General features: G+C 41.9%; 1 protein-coding gene across 11 annotated transcripts in view; it reads right to left on the bottom strand.

The window, feature by feature from the left end:
* Positions 1-23,805, bottom strand: part of ADHFE1 (alcohol dehydrogenase iron containing 1) — a 33,430-nt gene that overhangs the window by 2,325 nt on the left and 7,300 nt on the right. For 4 of the 11 annotated variants that reach the window (XR_009559502.1, XR_009559507.1, XR_009559506.2 and 1 more), the window contains 13 exons: positions 22,762-22,808; positions 21,414-21,467; positions 20,884-21,038; positions 20,541-20,737; positions 18,740-18,817; positions 17,055-17,160; positions 13,630-13,782; positions 11,725-11,823; positions 9,016-9,094; positions 8,748-8,844; positions 8,051-8,124; positions 6,004-6,120; positions 5,599-5,756 (listed from right to left, as the gene is read on the bottom strand). Coding sequence is in view for 4 of the 11 variants with exons in the window: in XM_030859644.2 (XP_030715504.1) it covers positions 5,599-5,756; positions 8,748-8,844; positions 9,016-9,094; positions 11,725-11,823; positions 13,630-13,782; positions 17,055-17,160; positions 18,740-18,817; positions 20,541-20,737; positions 20,884-21,038; positions 21,414-21,467; positions 22,762-22,808 (1,223 nt within the window). In the remaining 7 variants the exon portion in view is untranslated. Of the gene's footprint in view, positions 1-5,598; positions 5,757-6,003; positions 7,125-8,050; positions 8,125-8,747; positions 8,845-9,015; positions 9,095-11,724; positions 11,824-13,629; positions 13,783-17,054; positions 17,161-18,739; positions 18,818-20,540; positions 20,738-20,883; positions 21,039-21,413; positions 21,468-22,761; positions 22,809-23,805 lie in introns of those variants that run through there. The other 7 variants (XM_030859644.2, XM_060287182.1, XR_009559504.1 and 4 more) reach the window with 6 other exon arrangements.

The raw sequence follows: 23,805 nt of genomic DNA, 5'->3' as shown, positions 1-23,805 counted from the left end.
ATACATATAATTGCTACAACTAAATAACAAAAATCCCCAAGCAACTCAACTCAAAAATAGGCAAAGGACGTGAATAGATGTTTCTTCAAAAAAGATACATAAATAGCTAATAAGCATGTGAAAAGATGCTCAATGTCATTAGTCATTAGGAAAATGCAAGTTAAAACCACGAGTTACCACTGCATACCTATTAGAATGGCTGTCCAAAAAATGGAAAATAACAAGTGTTGGTGAAGATGTGGAGAAATTGGAACCCTCGTGCATTGTTGGTGGGAATGTAAAATGATGCAGCCACTATGGAGAATAGTTTGATAGTTTGTCAAAAAGTTAAACACAGAACTACCCTGTGATCCAACAATTCTATTCCTTAGGTATATACCCCAATGAAATGAAAGCAAGGACTAAAACAGATACTTGTTCATTGATGTTCACAGCAGCACTATTCACAATAGCCAAAGGGTGGAACCAACCCAAGTGTCCATCTGCAGATGAATGGATGAACAAAATGTGGCCTTTCCATACAATGCAATGTTATTCAGCCATAATAAGGAATGAAATTCTGACACATTTAGGACATTATGCTAAGTGAAGACACAAAAGGACAAATATTGTATGATTCCACTTACATGAAGTACCTAGAAGAGGCGAAGTCACAGTGATAGAAAGTAGAACAGAGGTTACCAGAGGCTGGGGGAAGAGGAGAGTGGGGAGTTGCTGTTTACCATTTAGCAATAGAGCAGGGCTTCTTTTGGGGATGATTTAAAAGTTCTGAAAATGAATAGTGATTATGGTTGCACAACCCTGTAAAATGTACTTAATGGCACTGAGTTGTACACTTAAAAATGATTAAAATAGTAAATTTTATGTCAGGTATGTTTTACCACAATTTAAAAAAAAAGAATGGATGGACAGATGGGAGAAGGATGGGGGGCAATGCTGAAGAGGATGGGTGAAGCCAAGGTAAAGCTTCATATCCCAGCACAGACCCTAAAGAATTCTGAAAATCCATAGCAAGGCAGAGACTTGTTCACGGTGACTTATGCGCACGTTTGTGGCAGGGTGCAGAACGGAAGTTCGGTATTTGCTATGGCCCAAGTTGCCACATTATTCTGTTGATAATGGCAGAGCGTCTTATCTGATGAGCTCAAGCACCCTTAAAACAACCCCGTTCATCTTGCATGAAGTAGTCCAGGACTCTCAGCTCAGGCCAAGCTGAGGTGAGTTTCTCTTTCACATTTCTAACCCCCCAACGATTGGTTCAACAGGGGCAAGGACGTAAAGTTTGTGATATATACTTGCACGTATCACTTGTGCCATATAAAAGCCAGCCTCTCAGGATTCAGATGTGTTCCGCACTGCTATTATTTATAGACACGTAAGACCGAAGGACAACTGATTAACATGGGCAGTGAAATAAATTCAGACTACTACTTTTAGCACATTCATAAAATAACATTTTAGCAGGCCTGTCTGCCAGGGAGTGGAAGTGCTCATTTCGGTAGACAGCTCTCCTCAGTAATGAAATGTTTTGATGGGAAATGTAAATGTTTCTTTCCAGAGGTTTCAGAAATCCAGCTTGGAAGATTAATTTATTCGTGCCTGCTCCCCGAGCAGCCCGGCTATGGCAGTTGGAAACCTCTGTACACAGGGCTGCTATTTGCTGCCACCAGTATGGGCTGTGGTATTTGGTTAAGAATACTGGCCTGGTTGTTCCAGAGAAAACCGATCCCTCTTTGCTGAACATAAAAGAAGCTTTATCAGATGTTGACTGCATGAAATATCCTTTCTGGTGATGTTCTTTGCAGGAAGAGTCTATCCCTCTCACCACCTTAAATCCTGTAATACTAATAAGTGAAGATTTGTCTGCTGCATGTGTGAAATTCTGAAGTTGCCATAGCATTCCTGTAAAATGTTCACTAAAAAAAAATGAAACAAAAACCCAACAGTAGTTCAACTGCAAAACAGACAAGCTTATTTCCAATATGCCTTCTAAAGTCCTATGAATATTCCCCCCTTCCCCATACCTGCATATAAATCTGTCATATTGACTTCAAAACTGAACTAGTGCCAGTGAATTAAAATTAACTGTGTTTCTCCTAATCATGAAAACATGATCAAAGGAAAAAAAGGCAGCATCCACCTTGGGGCTGCTTTATGAACATAGCTTGAGGAAATCCTGGTTTCCTACTTTATAGACATGACTTGTATTAGAAAGATTCAATTTACCTTGCATCCTTTGTGAAACTAAGAAATTAGTTTTGTCTAATTAAGGTTCTGCTATCTGTGATTTCCCAGTATGACATGTGCACTGAGGCATTCAGAATGATACCTAATTAACTTGCTATTTTAGAGGATGGTCTCAAGTGTTAGTCTGGATCTGTTGCTGTTTGGAGCAGCTTTTGAAAGTGGAAGCCTGGGTACAGTAGAATTAAAACCGTCCACACCTGTCAGTGTGTGCTGATGGCTGGAAGATGCATTGCCACAGCAATTAAATGGCCAAGAATATCATCCAGTTTGATCTGAAACTCATGAATACCATTCTTGGAGGCTGATAAACACATCTGCCTGAACATTTTCCTGGGATACACAAGCAGAACCTTTCAGAGGACCCCCTGAAGAGCGGACACTCTTGCTGGGACCATGCTCTAAGAGCCAGAGGCTACATCAAAATCGTGGTGGCCGCTCGGCCTCTGGTATTTCTGGACAGGCTTTCATGGCTCCTTTTCATTGGCTGAGTCCTATTAAGTCTAAGGAAATTGCTCAAAAACAAGGACAGAAGATTTAAGAGGAGAGGGTTGCAGGAATGTGCTCCTTTAAATGTTCACTAGCCCGGGTTAGGTGCTATAGAAGATAGATGAGCAAAACAGACAGGCTCCTACCTTCATGGAACTTTAATAGGTTTTGAAAAAATGATTGTGATGGCCATAGTTTTTATTTAGTCCCTTCGACTTACAGGTTAGGACTGTGGGTTAGAACTGGTGTCTCTGCTATACTGTGAGACTCCTCTTTTTCTCATTCATTTATATTTTTGGATGCAACTGAGCCCACTGGGCCTGACCCTAAATCAGGGAAACTCGTGGCCCATGGGCCATGTTTTGTTTGTACATTGGGAAATCAAGGAATTCAACACAAACATCCCAACTGCTGATTTTTCTTAAAAATCCAAGTTCTACCAACACTGGGAACTGAATTTATGCTTGGTGATAATAAATTGTAGCTGAAAAGCTGCTCACCCAATGAGATGGGTCATGTGCTTTCCAGTTCACCAAAGTCCCCACCATTCCCTAGTGCCTTAAATTACTTTGTTCATTGCTATTATTTACCTTGCTCCTAGGGACAGATAAGTCTGTGAATCCAATCCACACAAATATTATCTTATGTGAGTGGTGAGGTTTTCAACATTCTAAGTACTTGCTAAGTAGGGAAGAAGCCAGTTTGAGGCCTTTGCTTAACTGAAGTGGGCTGAGGGAAAAGCACTGCCACTTGTGGTAAGCAGGATGCTGTGTGAGTGGATATTCTAGCTGTTAACTCTGTTCCAACGTCAGGGATAGATACATGAATGCCTTAATTTTGGGGAGAACTGCCTTATCCTCATAGCGTTTGTTTGTTGTTGTTGTTTTTTAAATAGAAGTATAGGGCTTCCCTGGTGGAGTAGTGGTTAAGAATCTGCCTGCCAGTGCAGGGCACACGGGTTCGAGTCCTGGTCCGGGAAGATCCCACGTGCCGTGGAGCAACTAAGCCCGTGCCCCACAACTACTGAGCCCATGCACCACAACTACTGAACCTGCGCTCTAGAGCCCGTGCTCTGCAACAAGAGAGGCCACCACAATGAGAAGCCCGCGCACCGCAATGAAGAGTAGCCCCCACTTGCCGCAACTAGAGAAAGCCCATGCGCAGCAACAAAGACCCAACGCAGCCAAATAAATAAATTTTTAAAAAGTATAGTTGATTTACAATATTGTGTTAGTTTCAGGTGTATAGCAGTGATTCAGTTATATATATGTACTTTTTTCAGATAATTTTCCATTATAGGTTATTACAAGATATTGAATATAGTTTCCTGTGCTATACAGTAAATCCCTGTTGCTTATCTGTTTTATATAGAGTAGTTAGTATCTCTTAATCCCAAACTACTAATTTATCCCTCCCCCTCTCCCTTTCCCCTTTGGTAACCATAAGTTTGTTTTCTATGTCTGAGTCTCTTTCTGTTTTGTATATAGACTCATTTGTAATGTTTTCTAGATTCCACATATAAGTGATATCATATATCTGTCTTTCTTTGTCTTACTTCACTTAGTATGATATTCTCTAGGTTCATCCACATTGCTGCAAATACAATATTTCATTCTTTTTTATGGCTGAGTAATATTCTATTGTATATATACCACATCTTCTTAAGCCAATCATCTGTTGATGGGCACTTGGGTTGCTTCCATGTCTTGGCTATTGTGAATAATGCTGCTATGAGCATTGCACGTATCTTTTCAAATTAGAATTTTTGTCTTTTCCGAATATCCTCATGGTGTTTAAGTGACCCTTGCCTTTCGCTTTTTTTTTTTTTTTTTTTTTTGCGGTACATGGGCCTCTCACTGTTGTGGCCTCTCCTGCTACGGAGCACAGGCTCCGGACGCGCAGGCCCAGCGGCCATGGCCCACGGGCCCAGCCGCTATGTGGCACGCGGGATCCTCCCGGACCAGGGCACGAACCCATGTCCCCTGCATCGGCAGGCGGACTCCCAACCACTGCGCCACCAGGGAAGCGCGCCTTTCGCATTTTGGACAGGAGGACTTAGTGAGTGCTCTGGGCCTGGTGAGCATGGTGTCATCTCCTGGCTCTGAGCTCTCTGTTTTATGGTGAATTACAACAAACAGGGTCTTGGCCTGTTAGGCTCTGGTGCTATAACACAAGGGTATCTGATCCTAAATGGAAGAGAGGTCCAATGGGGGATAAACTCTTTTCATGAGAACCTTGAGAGGGGAAACTTTACATCTATTATAATTCTACCATATAAATGATAGCTGCTCATTTTAAATTCTTTTTTTTTTAGTTTAAATTCTTTAGGAGCATATAAATAAATGAAATAAGACTCAAAGTGACACAAATAAGTATACATATATATATGTATAAAATATATAATCTCCCAAATATGTTTAAAAAGTGATTTTGTAATCATCTTAATTTAAAAGCCATGTCTATTCTTCACAAAATAGTAGAATTTGTAACTCTTTATAATGGAAAATAATATTAGTGGCCCTTTTGGAATAGCTTCACATAGTTTTATAGGGGACTCTTAAAAGAGCAGAAATGGAGAAAAGGGAAATCCTGCTATACTCAAGATAAACTTGGTTGTTTTTGCCTTAAATTTTTATAAAGGATCCTTTCATTACATCGTCAAAGCTTCACGTAAGCCACAGTTTAATGGAAGAATATAAAGGCGAGGGAGCCTTGGCCCCTTCCCCCTGGGGAAGGGGAGAGCTGCTGCCTGGTGGGGAGAGACCTGGGTTGTCATCTTCTTCCCTAAGATGCCCCAAATGGACCGTGTCTCCCCTGGAGCCTGGTGCTTCTTAGAAGGCAGTGCGGATGGGCTGCGTCTCTTACCTGGGGCAGTGTTCCTTTCACTAATGCGGGGATGTCGGCCTTGGAGTAGCCAATGGCAGCTAGGCCATCATCCACATCCAGATCGAATAAGAATTTCCGCAGCGTGTCTGCCAAAACAGGCCCAGCATCTGGGATCCTGGCAGTGCGGGTGTCGGCTCCTGGAAGACACAAAGCACTGACTGTAGAGGGGAGGAAGCTGGCCCTGGGTGTGATTCAGTCACAGGATAGCTGAATACATAACCTGCTGCCGGCCCCTCACACTGAGGACAAGGGCACCGCTGTGCCCCCAGCCGGGAGGCCGGCTCAGCTGTCAGCCCCGCAGAAGACAGGCCATCCTGGGAGCCCCCAGAGCCTCCATAGAGAAGTCGGGGAGCGGGGAGGAGGGGGCGCTAACTTGGCTCTCACATTTCCAGTGGGCTGCTCGCCCTCTGTGTGGTGGGAAGAAGAGAAACGGCCCAGAAAAGAGGCACAGGAAGGAGACCAAGAAAGAAGGCTGGTGTTTGGATGAGGAGGAATGAGCATCTGTAGGAGAAAACACAGCTTATGTAACTTTCAAGGCTTGGAATTTGCTGACATCTAGAGGTCTACACATTCAATGTCCTTTCTCAAGGCGACAGCTTAGGAGGAGAAGGAAAACCTTTGGCAAACACCTTGTGAGTCAAGGATCTACAGAAGTTCAAAAAACTCCAACATTAACTGCCAAAAAGGAGGAAAATGCCAAAAATGGATTAGGTGTGGCCAGGGAAGGAGTATATTTCCTCTCTCTAGCTAGAAAACTTTTTTGGACTCTGTTGCCAAAGGGCAGGTCCCTCTAAATATATATTATACAACCTGTCAGGCAGAATTAAGAATAAGGAGACTCTTAGAAAGCAGTATTTAACATGTAGATAATAATGATATCGGTGAATGAGGAAGAAGGTTGCCAGGGATTGGAGATTCGTAAGGGCAGAATTTGGACATAATTACTAATTAATACACAAAAGCATAGAGATGTCAATCTGGAAGAGCCAGGGGGTTCTGCCCTCAGGTAGGGTGGCAGTGAAAGTTCCCAGATGAAGGGAATCAATCCTAGACCCTTAGCACTCACGCCCCACGCCCCCATCTATCCTGGTTGGACACATTCATCGCCGCAATCAGAAGGGACGTGCCGCAATCAGAAGGTAGCATTATTTATTTATTATCCAAAATGCCTCATGCTGTAGTCCAAGTCCACTTTCTCTGTGTAGGTCAAAAAGAGACTAGAAGGCATGGTTCACTCCATACTGAAGTATCTTATTAAATCAGTTTTAGCCTTTCTGTTCTCTGACAGAGACCTGTTTATGTTATCCAGGAAAAGGTATAAATAGAACCAGATACAGAGCTAGTTGGGAGAGCAGCTGGATGGAAGGTAAAACTTGCCCGACAAGGCCAGTCTGTATTACACAGCGGCAGCTCAAATATGGATTAAATGGAGGGTGACACATGATACGGGGTTTATGAGGTTCTTATGTTCCCGGGATTGCTGCCATCCAAAGCTCCAGGTTTTCCTATGAAGTGTTTTAGAAAAAAAGAGAAGGTAGGAAAGAGAATACATTGGTATAAAGCTAAGACAATCTAAGATTACATAGGGAATCAAAATATTTAATGCCATTTACAACAACTTGGATGGACCTAGAGATTGTCATACTGAGTGAAGTAAGTCAGATAGAGAAAGACAAATATCATATGATATCATTTATATGTGGAATATAAAAAAAGGGCACAAATGAACTACAAAACAGAAATAGAGTTACAGATGTAGAAAACAAACTTATGGTTACCAAGTGGGAAGTGGGGGGAGGGATAAATTGGGAGATTGGGACTGACATGTACACACTACTATATATAAAATGGATAACTAATAAGGACCTACTATATAGCACAGGGAGCTCTACTCAATACTCTGTAATGACCTAAATAAGAAAAGAATCTAAAAAAGAGTGGATATATGTATATGTATAACTGATTCACTTTGTTGTACACCTGAAACTAACACAACATTGTAAATCAACTATACTTCAGTAAAAATTAAAACAACAAAAATATTTAATGGCTAAATATGGAATAATATTAACCAAAGATTCCTATGCAAGAGGAAAGTACTGGTAGTTCCTCTGGCCTGGGTTTTGTCTAATAGAGGCCTTGCTTTCTCAGTAGTTTTGTTGGTGGCCTGGAATGTTAGGTTTAGGCTCTCTAAAGTTTTCCCGTTTACCATACATCTAGCCTACTATTTGGGCTCCTGCCTGTTTACGTATTTACAAAGGGTCTGAGTCCCAACGTAGAGCTGAACAATATCCCCAGTCCAAAAGGGAAAAGGGATACAAGATCCTTGGAAAAGTAGGCACCATGTTTCTGGCCGTACATGCCGGGAAACCTAGCAGTGGGAGGTGGAGGTGAAGCAACACATTCGGAAGGATATCTGTGTCATTCCTACCTTCTTGGAACTACTCTCTCCAACGGCTCGAGCTAGAGGAGCATAATGCAGTTTTCTTTTTAGCTTTTCCCTTTCTAAAACAAGTAGGGGAAGAGATGTTTTAAAAGTTAATTGAATACTTAAGTTTCCTTAAAAGAATTCTTGTATTAGAAAAATACCAATATTTTACTTAACACTAAAGCGACCCTAAATGTAACTGTATTTCTTGTAAGATTTAAAAGGCACTGTGAGTATATTATTATAGACATTATCTATCCTAAAAAAAAGCAAACAAATTCTCCTTTGGGGAACTTTTTATAAAGTTTCTAGTTGTTTAGGTTCTCTATAACTGGGAACTTACTGTTACTTCCTGATTTAGATTCATTTTTAGTTCCTATTAAACAAAACAAAAACCATATATAACATGAAGAGTATATAAACAGTTTCACTTTCCTGGGGGACGAAAACAGTGGAAATATTATTACGGTAAACTTAATGTAAGCAGTACTTTGTTCCATTTCATTGCTGATAGACTCTTAGAAACACAAAATTACAGAATTTTAGTGCTAGATAGGAATTTGAGCAGGTCCCTGACATTTTATTATTAAATTATCCCAAGCAGTATTTTTTGGTATTATTCTTTACGGTTTATCTTCAGAAGCATCCTAGGAAATGCTCCACATATGTGGGTCACAGATTTATGATTCACGGTTCATACCCAATATTTCTGCCATCTCCAGGTGGTGCTCGGGAGACATCTGTGCCGTGAAAGTGAACACTGCTGGGGAGGTGAGTACCACAGAAAGGCCATGGGGCTGGGGAGAAAGGAAACATGGTGACCGACGTGGCAGAGCCAGTCTTCAACATGCGTATTCTAGATATTAAATTACTTTACCTTGTACTCCAAGCAATCAAGAATGGACAAATACGTTTATGGCAATTGAGAGGAGTCTAAGACGAAATTAAAGGATTGATTATGATTTTACCACCAGTGGGTGATCCACATTATAATCCTTTGCTTTATATGTCTTCACTAAGCCTGAAATTGGGTAAGACATTCCATGGCTAGAAAAGAAAGAAAGTCCATATGTTGACATACAGATATCAGAAATTCAAGTTAACAATACTCTATGGGAGAGCCCTTCACAGTCTCTTGACAATATTATTAACCCACAAAGTTAGACATTCTGTTTTCTTTGATTCCTATGGGGATACATTATTATGCAGTTGATATTTGGTGCTTTCATTCACAAAACTTCTGAAATGTTAAAATTCAAATGCTCACAGAATTGTATGCCGTTAAAAAGTATTGATGCTTAAGTTGCTGGCCAAGCACATTGGTTAAGCTTATGATCTTGAAGAAATCAAGAATTCACTTTGAAGTTTCTTTAATATCTTCAGGGTATGCATTTTCTAGCTTGCTCTGCACTGCCTTGGCAGTGTGTTCCTTCACAAACTGAAGATGTGGGTGGGAATTTTATGAGCCAAGATGTACTGCACTAGACATGCAAGCTTGTTCTGCCAGTGATCTGTCTTGCCAATGATTGATACCTTCTTTTAAATGCTACGTACTAATGGGAGTTGAATCATACGTGATTGTTTCAGCCTGAAAGGCTATCCAGAAAAGGCATTTTCGTTTTTATTTGTGGGGATTTTTTGGTTGGTTTTAATGGGAAAACTCTTTATCCTCTCGAATTGTTAGTGAACAAATAGGACAATATGATAATTTACTAGATGACCCAGAAGATACATGTTGTGACAAGTTAATATATTTACAGTTAATATATTGAAAATGAAATGTTTTACAATAGTAAAATGGTCTGTAAGTCTATTAATGTGGGTTATTGGATGACTTTGTTTTTATTTGCTAAAAGATTTACATTTCATAGACAGATGAAGTATTTTGGTGAATTGTATGATTATCCAAAAAATGGTGCCCCATGCCTGTCATCTCTCATGAGGCAGATCAGAAGCTATCGGTTCTCTGAGTTGTTGGATACTTAGGGACGTGCTTTACTGTTTTCGGGCTTCATAGTATTCAGAAAAATATCGCTTAGCATGCTTCCGTGATGTGAAAGGGTTCATGTAGCTTTCAAAGTACCTTTTTAACAATAGCCAATATTTTAGTTTGATTTCTTTTATTTTAACAGTTATATATATTCTTTGTAAAAAAGAAAAATGATCCATAATCCTATTTCCTCAAGATAGCCATTATAGAATATTTCCTTCTAGTCTTCTTACGCATATGTTTATGATCGTATTGTGCACTGTTTTTGACGTTGCTTTTGTTACTTAATATTCTTTATAAACATTTTCCCATATCATTTTCTATTCTTCTAAATTATTATTTTAATAGCTATTTTATTCTTTGAGTACTAAACTTCAGTTAACCATTCCCAAACTGTTGGGAATTTAGGTTGTTCCTAAAAGTTTCAGTTATAAATAACTTTTAGGTGAATATCCTTATAAGGATATTCTTTGACCATACCATGATTATTTCTTTAGGCTACATTTCTACAAGTAACATCAGTGGGGCAAAGGGTATAAACATTTTCCAAGCTCTGGGCAGATTTTGTTCAGCTGCTTCTTAGAAAGGTGGTACCCATCTATGCTCCCCTCAGCAGCAGAGTTTGAGGGTGAACATTTCATTGCGCTCCCCTAGCAAAGGCCAATTCTTAATTCTCCGTGTTCACTGGTTTTCAAGTTTAAGGCAACATACCAATAAAGTTCTGATCAAAAGACTAATTCTGGCTATTGACAAATATTCTAATCCCCTTCTTTTTGAGAGAGATTAGGAGAAAAAAAATCCTGTGTTTGACGTTTTAAAAACCCATGACACATGATGAAGATGTGGACAAATCAGAACCCTCATCCACTGTTGGTGGGAATGTAAAATGGTGCAGCCACTGTGGAAAACAGCCTGGCAGTGCCTCAGAATTTAAACAGAGTTACCATATGACCCAGCAATTCCACTCCTAGGTATATACTCAAGAGAAATAAAAACATATGTCCACCAGGTAAACTTGTACATGACTATTCAAGCAGCAATATTCATAGTAGCCAAAAAAGTGGACACAACACAAATGTCCATCATGTGATGAATGAATAAATAAAATGCGGTATATCGGTGCAATGGAAAATTGCTTGGCAGTAAAAAGGAAAGAAGTACTAATATGTGCATGGGATGAACCATGGAAACATGATGCTAAGTGAAAGAAGCCAGGCACAAAAGATCACATATTATATGATTCCATTTATATGAAATGTCTGGAATTTGCAAATCCATAGAGACAGAAAGTAGATTAGTAGTTGTTTAAGACCTGGGGGTATAGGAGGATTGGTGGGCGACAGCTAAGGGGTACAGGATTTCTTTTCAAGGTGATAAAATGTTCTAAATTTATTGTGGTAATGGTAGCACAACTTTGTGAATAGACTAAAAACCACTGAAAGTTTTAAATGGGTGAATTACATAGTATGTGAATAATTAATAGCTCAAAAAAGCTGTTACCAAAAAGAAAAAAAATCTATGACCCGATAAACTGCATTTGAATTAAGAAAATATTATGGGACACAAAGTTAAATATCTTCTTTCTATAACATATTTAAAATCTGACCACATGTCCTAAATTATAAACATTTAAAAAATTTAAGGGCAATAGCTTTAGGTGAAGAAATAAAATCTCAAATTTGCTCACCACAGATGAACACCAGCATTTCCAAAGCCAATGCCAGCAAAAGCACTTGCCAAGTGCATATTAGACCTTGCTTCAAGATCGTCAGGATTTCTGACAGCCCTGTGGATGACATCAATACCTAACAATAACACATCTACATTGGCATTTCCTAGTGAATAAAGAGCCGCCTTAGGGAAAGATCTGGAAAAAAAAAGAAATGCTACCCGATAGGAAGAAAAATTAGGCAAGTTATTCAAAGGACACCTTGTCTTCTAGACGAAAACCAAAGGGAAACATATTTTCTCATCAACAGTTTGAGCAAAGGCATAATAAATATGCTGTCAGGCTGCTCATGGGATAAAAGTGCCAGGGGAAGAAAGCACTGACCCTTGGACTATGAAAGCTGCTCAAGAAAAGCGCCCTGAGACTCATTCTTCTTCTTCACTTGTCAATGACCTTGATCGCGGCTGTGAGTGGACTCAGAGTAAACACATACTCAGAAGGCCCAGGGCCCAGGCTGGTTTGCTGAAGTGAGTCCCTGTCGCCTGGGGCTACTTACTGGCCAAATGAGCCGCCCAGACATCTTTCTCTCTGTGATACCACCCCAAATCGGACCCACTGGAGACCTCTTTTGGTATCTGTGGAAATTGCACATGTTATTTTAATACTTATTACTGTGGACGTGGGATGTTGTTGTAGGACAAGCCTTCACTTGCTCCATCCCTCCTCAGTGCCACTTTGGAAAAGCAAATTCTCAAAGGCCCCTTTCAGATGCAGCTCAGCCTTCCTGCTCCAGGGCTTGGAAACCCTGCCCCAGGGAGGAACCCTAAGACAGCCAAGGGCACCCCTTCCTGCATGGTTTTTTGTGATCCTGCCTGGAGTAAGGGCTCTTGCTATGAAATAAAAGTGCCACAGCCCTTTTCCTCCTTTCATCTGGAATAGTTAGGCACGTGTGTCTCTTTCCGAAACCCAGTGTTCGTTCCTTATTCCCAGATAACAAGGTGAGACAGCAGGTGAGGGAGCTTCAGCCTCTCTTCTGTGCATTTCGCCCCCTCACCTCCCACAGCGGCCATGCCAAGCCTTGTGTGCCCGTCAGACACCTGGCTGGCCATCATCTGCATCTGCTTCTACCCAGACAAATCCTCCCTGCTGGGCTCCGAGCTGGAGACAGTTCTGTGTCCCTCCCCTGCCTCTACTACAAAATGCTGTCCTAGGCCCCTCCCCCTCCAGGCCGAGGAGGCACCGCGCTCACATCTAGTCCTAACCTGCCCGTTCTTGCCCTCCGCTGTGTATAAATACAAAGGGGAGTTCGACTTTGCACGAGTCTTAATGTCTCAGGGATCAGTTTTCATCTCTAAGTATATCTGTGCTCTCTCTCAAGGGTCTATTATGGCTATTTCATGCACAAATCTTTCCAAACCTTTTAGGAATCTTTTCAGGAGGGCTTTCATATCTCCCAGGACAGACATCTCTACACATTTATTTCTTAAATTGAGTTCATGTGCGTTTGCTCATGGGTCCACCCCGTGTGCCTCTGGACAGGGCCTGGTGGGGCAGGGCCAACACCTGTCTCATCTGTGGTTCTCATTTCTGCCCTTGGTAGCCAGACCTCAAAGGACATCTCCCTTCCCCCCGGTTTGGTTTTGAGGCTTTGATAAACCTTCTACCTGCGTCCTTCATAAATTAGGGGCTCCTATGTTGTCCCCTCATGATCTTTGCCTTTTCAGATCAAAGGATCCAGTTTTCATCTGTCCTCATGGGGCTCCCTCCAGAGGTTGCTGGTCTCTGGTGCTTCTGTACGTACAGTGACTGATTGTTTTGGTGAGCGGGCTTGCTCAGGACATTTCAGGATCTGGTGCGCCACATTTCACGGGAAGGTGGAAAGCGGCTTTTCTGTTCCGTTTCCGTCCCCTCCGGGCGACATACCTCTTCAGGTACTTAGCAACAATCCTCAGCGCGTGGACTGCCCAAATGTCACTGATGGGGTTGCTGCCCTGGTAGGCTGGCCGAGTGATGGGATTTGCAGGGCAGGGGCTCCGCATGTGGTACGGGAGGGCAGTGTAGGACTCCAGGGCGTGACTAACAAGGAATATTTAAAACACACAGTTGAAAGCATCCTTTTCCTCCTTTCCTCCATTCAGATCCCAAACCGTCTCAGAATGCTCGGGACTCACTGCCCTGTGGATATGCTCTGTAGTGCTGATAAGCACAACTCATGTCACTAATCAGCCTCTTGTCCACGACAGTCATTGCTTATTATAGCAATTAACACAGGGAAGTTGACATTAACAGCACTACAGTGGTTTTGACCAGTATGTATAAGATTACATATGGTTCCTTTCTAGTGCCAGTATATCTTTATGATGTTGAATTTTTAAACATTTAAGTCATCAAGAAGAGCACTGAATCTGAAAAATGACTTCCTTCTAAAGTATATTTACCATTTTATACCTTGCATTGATCAGACACCATATTACCCATCCAAGAAGGGTCATAGTTACACTAGCCTCCTGTGAGAGTGCAGTGCAGTGGGTCGGCCCCCCTGATGTAAATTCTGGCACCAGACTTTCCCACTGTGGGCCTGAGGGGAGTCACCATCCTCTCTGTGATCCTAAGATGAGGATAAATCATTGTATGTCTTTCTTCATGGTGCTGCTGTGAAAATTAAGTTCACATATGTAAAGTACCAGCACTTTGTAAAACTTATCATTCACCATTATTATTAATTCTTGGCCTGAACAAAAAATCTAATTCTTTCTTCTTACATGCTCTAAATTCAGGGTTGGCTGTTTTAAGAATAAAGCATCAGAGCTTCCTTTACCTACTGGCCTGCCATGAATTCTAGCTAATCGACTGCAGAAGATGAGAATAAACACAATCAGCTAGATCAACGATTTGTTGGGAACACAGTATAACATGAACTACTTTGTGCATGAGTTATAGTTTTCAGTCTTAGAATGGAGAATTTACTTCTACATGTGTGAAGCAGATAACATCTTTTGAAAAAGTATTAGAACTTCAAAAAGAATTAGTTGGTGGACAAAAGCTATGGGTTTGTGGTTCTAAACAGAAAATCTGGGCAAGGCAAGAAGGAGGTGTCCACGTGGGGTGGACGGGGTGCTGATGAGTCCACCAAGGTGCAGAGGTAAACCTCTGCCCTGCTGTGCATCTTGATTCTGGGCACAAGATCAGATCTGTCTTTAAGGGCAGATTCACTGAGCTGAGCTCACAGAAACTATGTGTAAAACCTGGAAGTCTGATTATTGATTTATAACAAGAAATATAACTGCTGAGGGGGACAGACACCTGAGTCTTCTAGGTATCCATTCTCCCTATTGGCAAGTCTGTGGATGCCCAATTCTGGTCAGAAAGCCCATGGAGCCCTAACGAGGGGAACTGCCTCTAAGGTTGAATACAAGGGTGTGTCCATCTTCAGAACAGGCTGCTGGGCCTCAGGGGCAGACTCCTCGGGCCACGTGCGCTCTCCCGTGGTCAGTCCTTGGAAGGGCCACTGCCATCACTCTCCTTTCTTCTGAGCCCACTCCCCGCTTTTACTGACAGCAAAGTCTTTGGGTCTGTGAGTCATTCATTTAAACATGACTGCTTTAGTCTGTTATATGTTTATTATGCAGTTCACAGCTAGGGAGTGTAATCTTATTTCCAAGTTATTAGAGGACAACTCTTCAGAGTACTGACAACATTGACCAGGATGGAGTTGGACACAGTTTTCTCCAGTCTCTTGGCGGGCAGTGTAATGCAGTAAGAAAAGCAGACCATGGACTTGGGTAGACCTGGATGTGAATCCTAACTCTGCTGCCTCCTGCTTGTGTGAACTTCACTCGACAGTTGTTAATTGAGTACCAATGACGTGACGGTCCCTGTGCCAAGGAGTAGGGATGGAGAAGCGCATGAGATGGTCCTGTCCTTGCCAAGCCCGCGGTGCAGTGAGGGAGACTGGGGTGTGAAGAGCGGTGTCTCCGAAGCAATGCACAGGCCCCCAGTGGGTAAGAGCAAAGGACAGAGTGGTTCTTAAGGAGAGGGGAGGGGAGGGGAGGGTCAGCAAAGGCTCCATCAATGACAGAATGCTCCAGTGGAAAGTGAAAGAAGAGTTCTCCAAGCAGATAAAGTGCTCAGCACTGGGGACATTCCAGGGACTTTGGCTTTCAGACAGTAGGTGTGGAAAGGCAATGACAGACTTGTAAGGTAGAGGGGTGTGTGTGTGTGTGTGTGTATAAATGCCCGTGTGTATGCACGGTGGTCACATTGCATTCTGGAAGCTTGTTGAGGCCAGTATGGAGGACAGACAGAAGGACTGTGGGATGGAAGCAGGGAGACTGATAAGGAGATTGGATACTGTCCAGGCAAGAGCTGGGGCAGGCCTGAGCTGAGGCGGGAGCAGATGGGAGAGATTGAGTTGGACAAGAGAGGGGCTCTGTGGCTCGGTGTGGGCACGTGGCGAGGGAGAAGTCCATACTGGGTCCTGCTGCTCGCTAAGGTCAGGGACCCAGGAGGGGAAGCTGTGAGGGGTGGGGGGATTGAGAGAATTGTAAGATTTCATCAACTTCAAGATGCCATGCTTTATAAGATGCACCATTAAAAAAAAAAAGTACCACTGAGGAAGAAAACCATACTGCCATGCCACAGATATACAGATATGCCTTGATTTCAGAGATGTTAAAACGAGAAGAAACGTGCATGTGCAAATGGGTGGAATAGGGTATTTTGGACCAGGTGAATGTGGAGCACCCGTGAGTCCCCGTGATGCCGCTGGAATGCAGGGCCCAGAACTCGGGAGCGAGGCCTGTGGCAGAAACACTGATGAGGGAGCCGTCAGCACATGGCAGATGAAGCCCAGGGAGCACATGGTGTGACCCTGGGCAAGCTGCTCAACACCTCCAGCCCAGTTTTCTTTTCTGTGTGGCACAGAGCCGTGGTGAAGTGATGATGCGTGTGAAGTGCCAACAGCGAGCCCTTCCAGCTCCGGCGGTGGGCGCTGCCGCCCCTGCTGTGTGCCTGAGGCTGCAGCCCTGGCATCCCCTGGTTAGTGCAGCAGAGGCAGTGCTGTGGGTCTGAGATGCTGCCTGCCAGCTGCCGCTGCTCCCCTCCCTGTGCCCCCGTGGCTGCAGCTGTGGCTGGGCCGGTCCATCCCAAACAGCAGGTTTGTGGCTCACCTAGGACCTCACCTCATCTTTACAGCTTAGCTTTGTCACTCGGGAAAGGGGATAATGACAGCCAAAGCCAGCGCTGTTGTGGCACACAATCAGTGAGTGCTTAACAAGGGCTTTCAGCAGTAAAATACTGTCTGTCAACCGAGTACCGGCAGAGCCCCTGCAGGTGGCATGGGTACCTACCAAAGCACATCGAAGCCACTGTTGGCGATCACCCGCTCAGGCATGTACAGGGTGTGCAGAGGATCGATCAGGCCCAGTGTAGGTTTGATGGCTCGCGAAGCAATACCTAAGGCAGGGATTTTCAACAGAGGCTATAGGTACGTACACAATTTTTAAAAATTTAAATAACTTTAGGGTAACAAATTATCCTAAAAAACATAAAACATGAGGGCTTCCCTGGTGGCGCAGTGGTTGAGAATCTGCCTGCTAACGCAGGGGACACGGGTTCGAGCCCTGATCTGGGAGGATCCCACATGCCGCGAAGCAGCTGGGCCCGTGAGCCACAACTACTGAGCCTGCGCGTCTGGAGCCTGTGCTCCGCAACAAGAGAGGCCGCGATAGTGAGAGGCCTGCGCACTGTGATGAAGAGTGGCCCCTGCTTGCCGCAACTAGAGAAAGCCCTCACACAGAAACGAAGACCCAACACAGCCAAATATAAATAAATAAATTAATTAATTAAAAAAAATATACCATAAGTCTCCAGATCTCATTAGCCTTTAAAAAAAATTAAAATATGAGATAAGATTCATTCTCATATAGGGAGGCAGCAAGGATTAGCGGGAAGAGATTTGGGGTCAGAAACCAGGTTTTTCAGCGGCCGAAGCCCCTTGCAGTTTACACGAGCCACTATACCCATGTCTTCCCAGCTCCAGGGAAGTAAATAAGCTCTCAGGGCTTATTTACTCATTAAACTCTGGAGAGCTGGTTTACTAGCAAACCACTGGTTTGGGTCCTTGCTCTGTGATTTGCTGCACGTCTTTGGTACGTGTCTGGGCCTTTCTGAGTTCTCTGTAAGATTAGACTCTAATAACACAGGGCTTCCATCCCTCCCGGAGCTGTTGTAAGGATCACAGTAGATAATACGACGGGAAAGTCTTTAAAAAAATTTAAGGTAGTATTTAAGTGTTGGTTTCTGTTATTATTATCTTTAACAATGTCAAAGGATAATGTAATTTAAAAAGAGAAGTTACCATATATGTGCAGTTCAATGCCAATCTATTCCACTACGAAGGCCTGGAAGAAGGATATTGAACCAGACTCAAGGTGAGGGACATTTCCCCTACATTAGCTGAGAGTCAGAGAAGAAGACAGGATAAAGATGACAAAGAAGGTAGAAAGCAGAATGGTGGTTACTTGGGAATGGGGCTGGAGGGATTGACTGGGAAGGAGCATGAGGGAACTTTCTGGAGAAGTGGGAATGTTTTGTATCTTGACTGGGGTGGTGGGTACTTGTGGTATATATTTGTCAAAACTCATCAAACTAGACTCTTAAAATGTATACATTTTATTATATAAAAATTACACCTCAATGAAATTGAGTTAGAATGTAAAAAAGATGTCTGAGAAAGGGAATAACCACTTATCACTGATCTATAGTCACTAACTTGGGCAGAAAAATGGCCAATTAAGATTCATGGCATTTCAATAAGCTTTTGTAGGTAATTCTCAAAAACGTGTTTATTAGACTGCTTCATATTTTTTATATGTATGTGGGAAAAGAAAGAAAATGTGTCTATGTACATACCCTTTCCTTAACTCTGTAACTCCTTGAATTTTAAATATTAGGGTTAAAGAAAAGGGGGTGGAGTTGGTTGAAAGGTAAGAGAGAGAATTAAAAAAAATTTTTTATGGGCAAAAGTTCTTACCAGTCTTTACTTTCAAGCGTTCATAGTCAAAAATGGCAACTCCAGTAGTTTCGCTCCCAGTTCCTGAGGTAGTTGGGACTTGAACAAAAAAAATGTCAGTTTTAATAAAGCATCTAAATAAAGGTCAGTGGAGATAATTAAGTCTTAGGAAATAAGGAGCAAGGTTAGAGGAGAAAGCTTTGCTGCCCTTGTTTGCTCACCTGATGTCTGTATTTGTATTAACATGCATGTATGCTTAATGTGTATGACTGTGTCTACATTAACATGTGAGTAACAGGTCTGATGCCTGTGTTGGCATTAACATGCCAGCATCCGTGTTTAACATATGTGTGTGATGGCAGTGTCTGCATCAATACACATGCATGTTTGGCATGTATGGTGTCTATGTCTGCATTAACATGCATGTAAACCTAACGTACGTGCAGTTCATATGTATGCATGATGCCTGTATCTGTGTTAGCACGTATGTTTGATGTCCGTATTGACACTAACATGTATGTATGCCTAATATGTATGCATGATGTCCATGTCTGTATAACACGCATGTGTGTTTAACGTGTATGTGTGATGTCTGTTTCTGTATTAACAGGGAGGAGTTCTGGGAGCCTCGGGCTCCTCTAGCGTCAGAGCTTAAGCAGCTGCAGTTGGGAATTCAAAAGCAGGCCTCTCGGCATCTCTGGGAAGAAAACCCGTATTTGCCGTCTCTAAAAGACATCTTTATTCCCTCTTGGCAGCAAGAACAGTAACACTCTGCCTTTGCTGGACTCTGCGGTTTTGTAGTTCTGTCAAGTTTCTAAACTTCACTAATCACCCCTCTGTGTGATGCTGACACAGTTTCACCAGAGGGTTCCATTTGCCAGACATCAATTATGCTGCCCCCTGCTGATCACTCATTCACGTCAAAGCAGTTCATCCGCTGTCAGCTCACTCCTGCCCCATCACAGGGCCCGTTCACAGTGGGAGTAGGAGAGCGGGAGGAGAGAGAGGACAAGACTTTACACTGATATTTTCCTGGGGGTGGGTGTGGTGGGATGAATTGGGAGATTGGGATTGACATGTATACATTAATATGTATAAAATAGATAACTAATAAGAACCTGCAGTATAAAAATAAATTAATTAAATTAAAAAAAACCCTGATATTGTCCAGCTAGTACATTTTAGATGTAAGACTTTAGACAGTGATATGCTGACAGCCATAAAATGGGAGGGAAGACAAGACAGAAACGTCCCAAGGTCTGTGTGGAACAGACAAGCGATTCTAATTTGGATGTGCGTGTCTGTGCCCTGGCAGCCACAGAGCAGGTGTCGCCCAGAGTGACGAGGCCACGCTGGCCACATGTCCCAGGGCAGAGACAAAGCCCCAGGTCAGCTGAGGAGCCATTAGGTGGAAGAAAGGGTTGAGTCAACATCAGAAAAATAAAAGGGAACGTTCCCCTTAAACTTCACAGTGGCTGGCAAAGTGGGACAAAACCGAGAGGGGCTCAGAAGATAAACCTGCCCACAGGAGGATCTAATAATCTAAAGACGATGACCTTCCCTTCTCTTCCACATAGTGACTTCATAGCTTAACTCTGCAAACTTTCCTACTAGTGACCCAAATTTTCTCTGTCTGTGCAATAATGAAAATCAGAATTTTAAACATGAATGAATGGCTCTCTGTTTCAATCTCCAAACAAGGTACTATATGGAAATGAAGAAATCAGGAAACTTTGGAAAACATACACCCAAAAATTACTGGCTTGTGTCTTTCCTGAGGCCTTTTGCCAGTTGCAAAATAAAAGAGACAAACAGTCTTTACCTGCAATCAGAGGCTTAAGAGGCACAGTCACAGGCTTTCCCTTCCCAATGGGAGCATTGACGTAGTCCAGGAAATCAGAGTCAGGGCTGGATGCATACAGATTAGCGGCTTTGCAGGTGTCTATGGTGGAGCCGCCACCCATGGCCACGTAGGCATCAAAAGCTCCCCTTCTGGCAAATTCAATAGCTTCCATGAAGCTTGGAGAAGGGAAAATAAAGGCCATATGTCGGGTTTTTCAGAAATAAATTGCCGAGCCATTAAATAAGGCCTGGGGCAAGTTTCAATCAACATTGGTATGTGCTGACTTCTGCTTAAAGTAAATTTAAGGACAATCAAAGAATACCTTCTATCGGTTGGTTCCACCCTCACATTATCATAAACCTTAAAGTTTATGCCATTCTTCACCAAGGAATCCATCACTGTCTGTACAGGAGGGAGTTGGGAGAGGTTCTTGTCTGTCATCAAACAAACATTTTTAGCACCCATGTTTTGTAGGTCCTACAATAACAAAAATAATGTATAAGTTAGGTTTGATTACACTAGATACTTCTGGCAAACTTAACATTGAGTCCAAAACAAAAGACTCAACTGCTGTCAATTTGTACTTGTTTTAAAATATACAGGGACTTCCCTGGTGGTGCAGTGGATAAGGCTCCGCACTCCCAATGCAGGGGGCCTGGGTTTGATCCCTGGTCAGGGAACTAGATCCCACATGCGTGCTGCAACTAAGAGTTTGCATGCCACAACTAAGGAGCCCCTATGCTGTAACCCGGTGCAACCAAATAAATAAATAAATGTTTTTAAAAAAGCCTAAATAAAATCAAATCAGTGTAACGTTTATAGTAGAAGACTGTAGAAATCTTAAATACTTGCCATGCCCACTTCCTTTGTAACTCCTGCTCCGTATCTAATGTTTGAAACAGCCATCTGGAAATAAAAAGAGATTTAGGGGATGGGTGTTTAGAGAGTTGGTCATTTCACTTCTAAAACCCTGAAATGGTTCCCCATTGTCTAGAGAATAAAGTATATATTCCCCAGCATGGCATTCTAGGTCATCGCATCTGGCCTCACACTCATCGTACTTCTTTAAGCAAACGTTGGCTCCAGTCACACTGGAATTATGTATTTTTCCCCAAATATATCATAATCTCTCAATTGTTCCCTCAACTTGAAATGCTTGCCTCTTCTTGCCTCCACACTTAAATGAACAAATATCTTCTTATTTTCCAAGGTAAACGTTGTTATCTTTGTGTATTTTTAGTGCCTTCATTCACTCCTCCAACCATTCATCTATCCAACCACCCTTGCATGCGTGTATCCATCCATCCATCCATCCTCCCATCCAACCAACACTACTGAGTGTCTGCTATATTCCAGGCATGTGCTAGGCTCTGGTAACACAACTACGAACAAGAGAAACACGGCCTCATAAAGTTTACAGCTGAGAGAAGAGCTTTTATACCAATGCATGATGGGTCGCTTTTGGCCTGAAGACATGTTTTGTTTGATCGATGTTATGTTTAAATTTCTTCTTCTCTTTTTTTTTCTTGGTTTCGATAATGACTCTTATTATCTAATTAAAAATAAAAAGCAATGTGACCATCTGGGTTTCTATCTCTCTTGAATAATCGGGCAGCACCGGGCTGCATTCCAGTGTGGCTGCAATCACAGGGGGCTGAGGGCAGGCTGCACCCTTGAGATGGGCCTGTGCTCTCAGCAAACTCAGCACCATCCTCCCCCAGCCTGCTCCTGGAATGACTAACTGTCAGGCCTCTGGTCACATTTTAATTTATGACCCCTGAACTAGGAAGAGACAGGGATTTATACAAACAATTATGTAATTACAGTGTGATAAAAATTCATCGGAATTAACTGTTCCGTTATTCTTGCTTCAACCGATTACTTGCACCTCTTTTGGGGTTGTTATAATTACGAAACTAAAGAAGATTTATCATACAAGTTGGAGAGTTCGTAGAACTGGGAATTTGCTCTATTTTAATGGCTGTACAGAAAACAGTATTCTACACATTACTTGTGTTATCAGAAGATTTATATTCCATTATCCTGACAAAGTACTTTGCTAAATAGGTGCTGATAAAATAATGTTAGGGAAGATCTATTAATAACAGACTTCAAATGAGATAATAATGCATTAGCAAAATACTCTGACTGTATTTCTTTCAAGTCATTCATAAAAGAAAGAAAGAATGATTAAATCTACCTCAAAGGCATAATCTGTTGTTTTCCCAGAAGGTGAAAGTCCAGGAGCTAGAAATGTAAAAATTAGCATCAGAGTAGCCTCAAAAACAGAGCAAAAATACTGTCATTTGATAGTGAATTGGATTTTCAGCCGTGAATATAAACGTTTCCCTTGAAGCCTTACCTAAAATACATTTTTCAGGTTTCATTGTTGCCTATTAGATTAAAATTAAAACCTGCATTTTAAGAGAATGTAACGCTAGCTTGATGCAGAGTGTGTGAAAATAAAGTTACTTAAAATCTTTTCTCCGTTGAAATTAAAATATACTTTTGAAAACATAATGTGTAAAAATCCACTAGAAAAAAATCCTCCAGACTCTAGAGTTCAATTATTATTAGGGAACAACTCTTAGTAAATTCATTAATTGGAGTCCTGCTTACACTCCTTATAGCAACTGTGATAATTTGTTTAAATTAAGATTTTCTCTATGGGGGGTACTTATCACAGTGAGATATTTATATTTCTCAAGCTTATACATGTAAGCTATTTAGTTTTCTTTGGGAAATTTAAAAATTTTTATAAACTGATATTTCTTTACAAAATATCAGGTTTCGTTATGGCAAAAATGATTTTCTGTTATATTGGAACAATAAGAGGCCTCTACTTAGTGGGTTTTATCTTTGTTTTCATCTACTTATTTTTATCAGTCTTGACCAGTCATAAGATTGAAAAAAGTCTACAGAACAATTTTTACTACCTTTTTTTTTTTTTTTACAAGACAGATCACAACGGGACAAAAATCTACCTTTGGCAAGGGTATCCTTAATCATAATCCAAATTTCTTTGATCTCAACAGGCTTTAAAGAAATAATCTATTACTCCTGTTACTAAAATTTAGGAAAAGACATAAATTGGATCCTAGAAAACACTGAGATTATCTTTCTCTAAATTACTAATTTTATAGCCCCAAATAGGAAAATTACTGATTCTTTGTTGAAACCAATTAAGAATTGCAGAAAATCAGCTGAAGACAAAATTCTGCATGTGTCCATGAGGGCCTGGAAG

Source organism: Globicephala melas, chromosome 17 (assembly GCF_963455315.2).
Source record: "Globicephala melas chromosome 17, mGloMel1.2, whole genome shotgun sequence".
In the NCBI taxonomy this organism is placed as follows: Eukaryota; Metazoa; Chordata; class Mammalia; order Artiodactyla; family Delphinidae; genus Globicephala; species Globicephala melas.
This window is presented reverse-complemented; position numbering and strand designations above follow the sequence as displayed.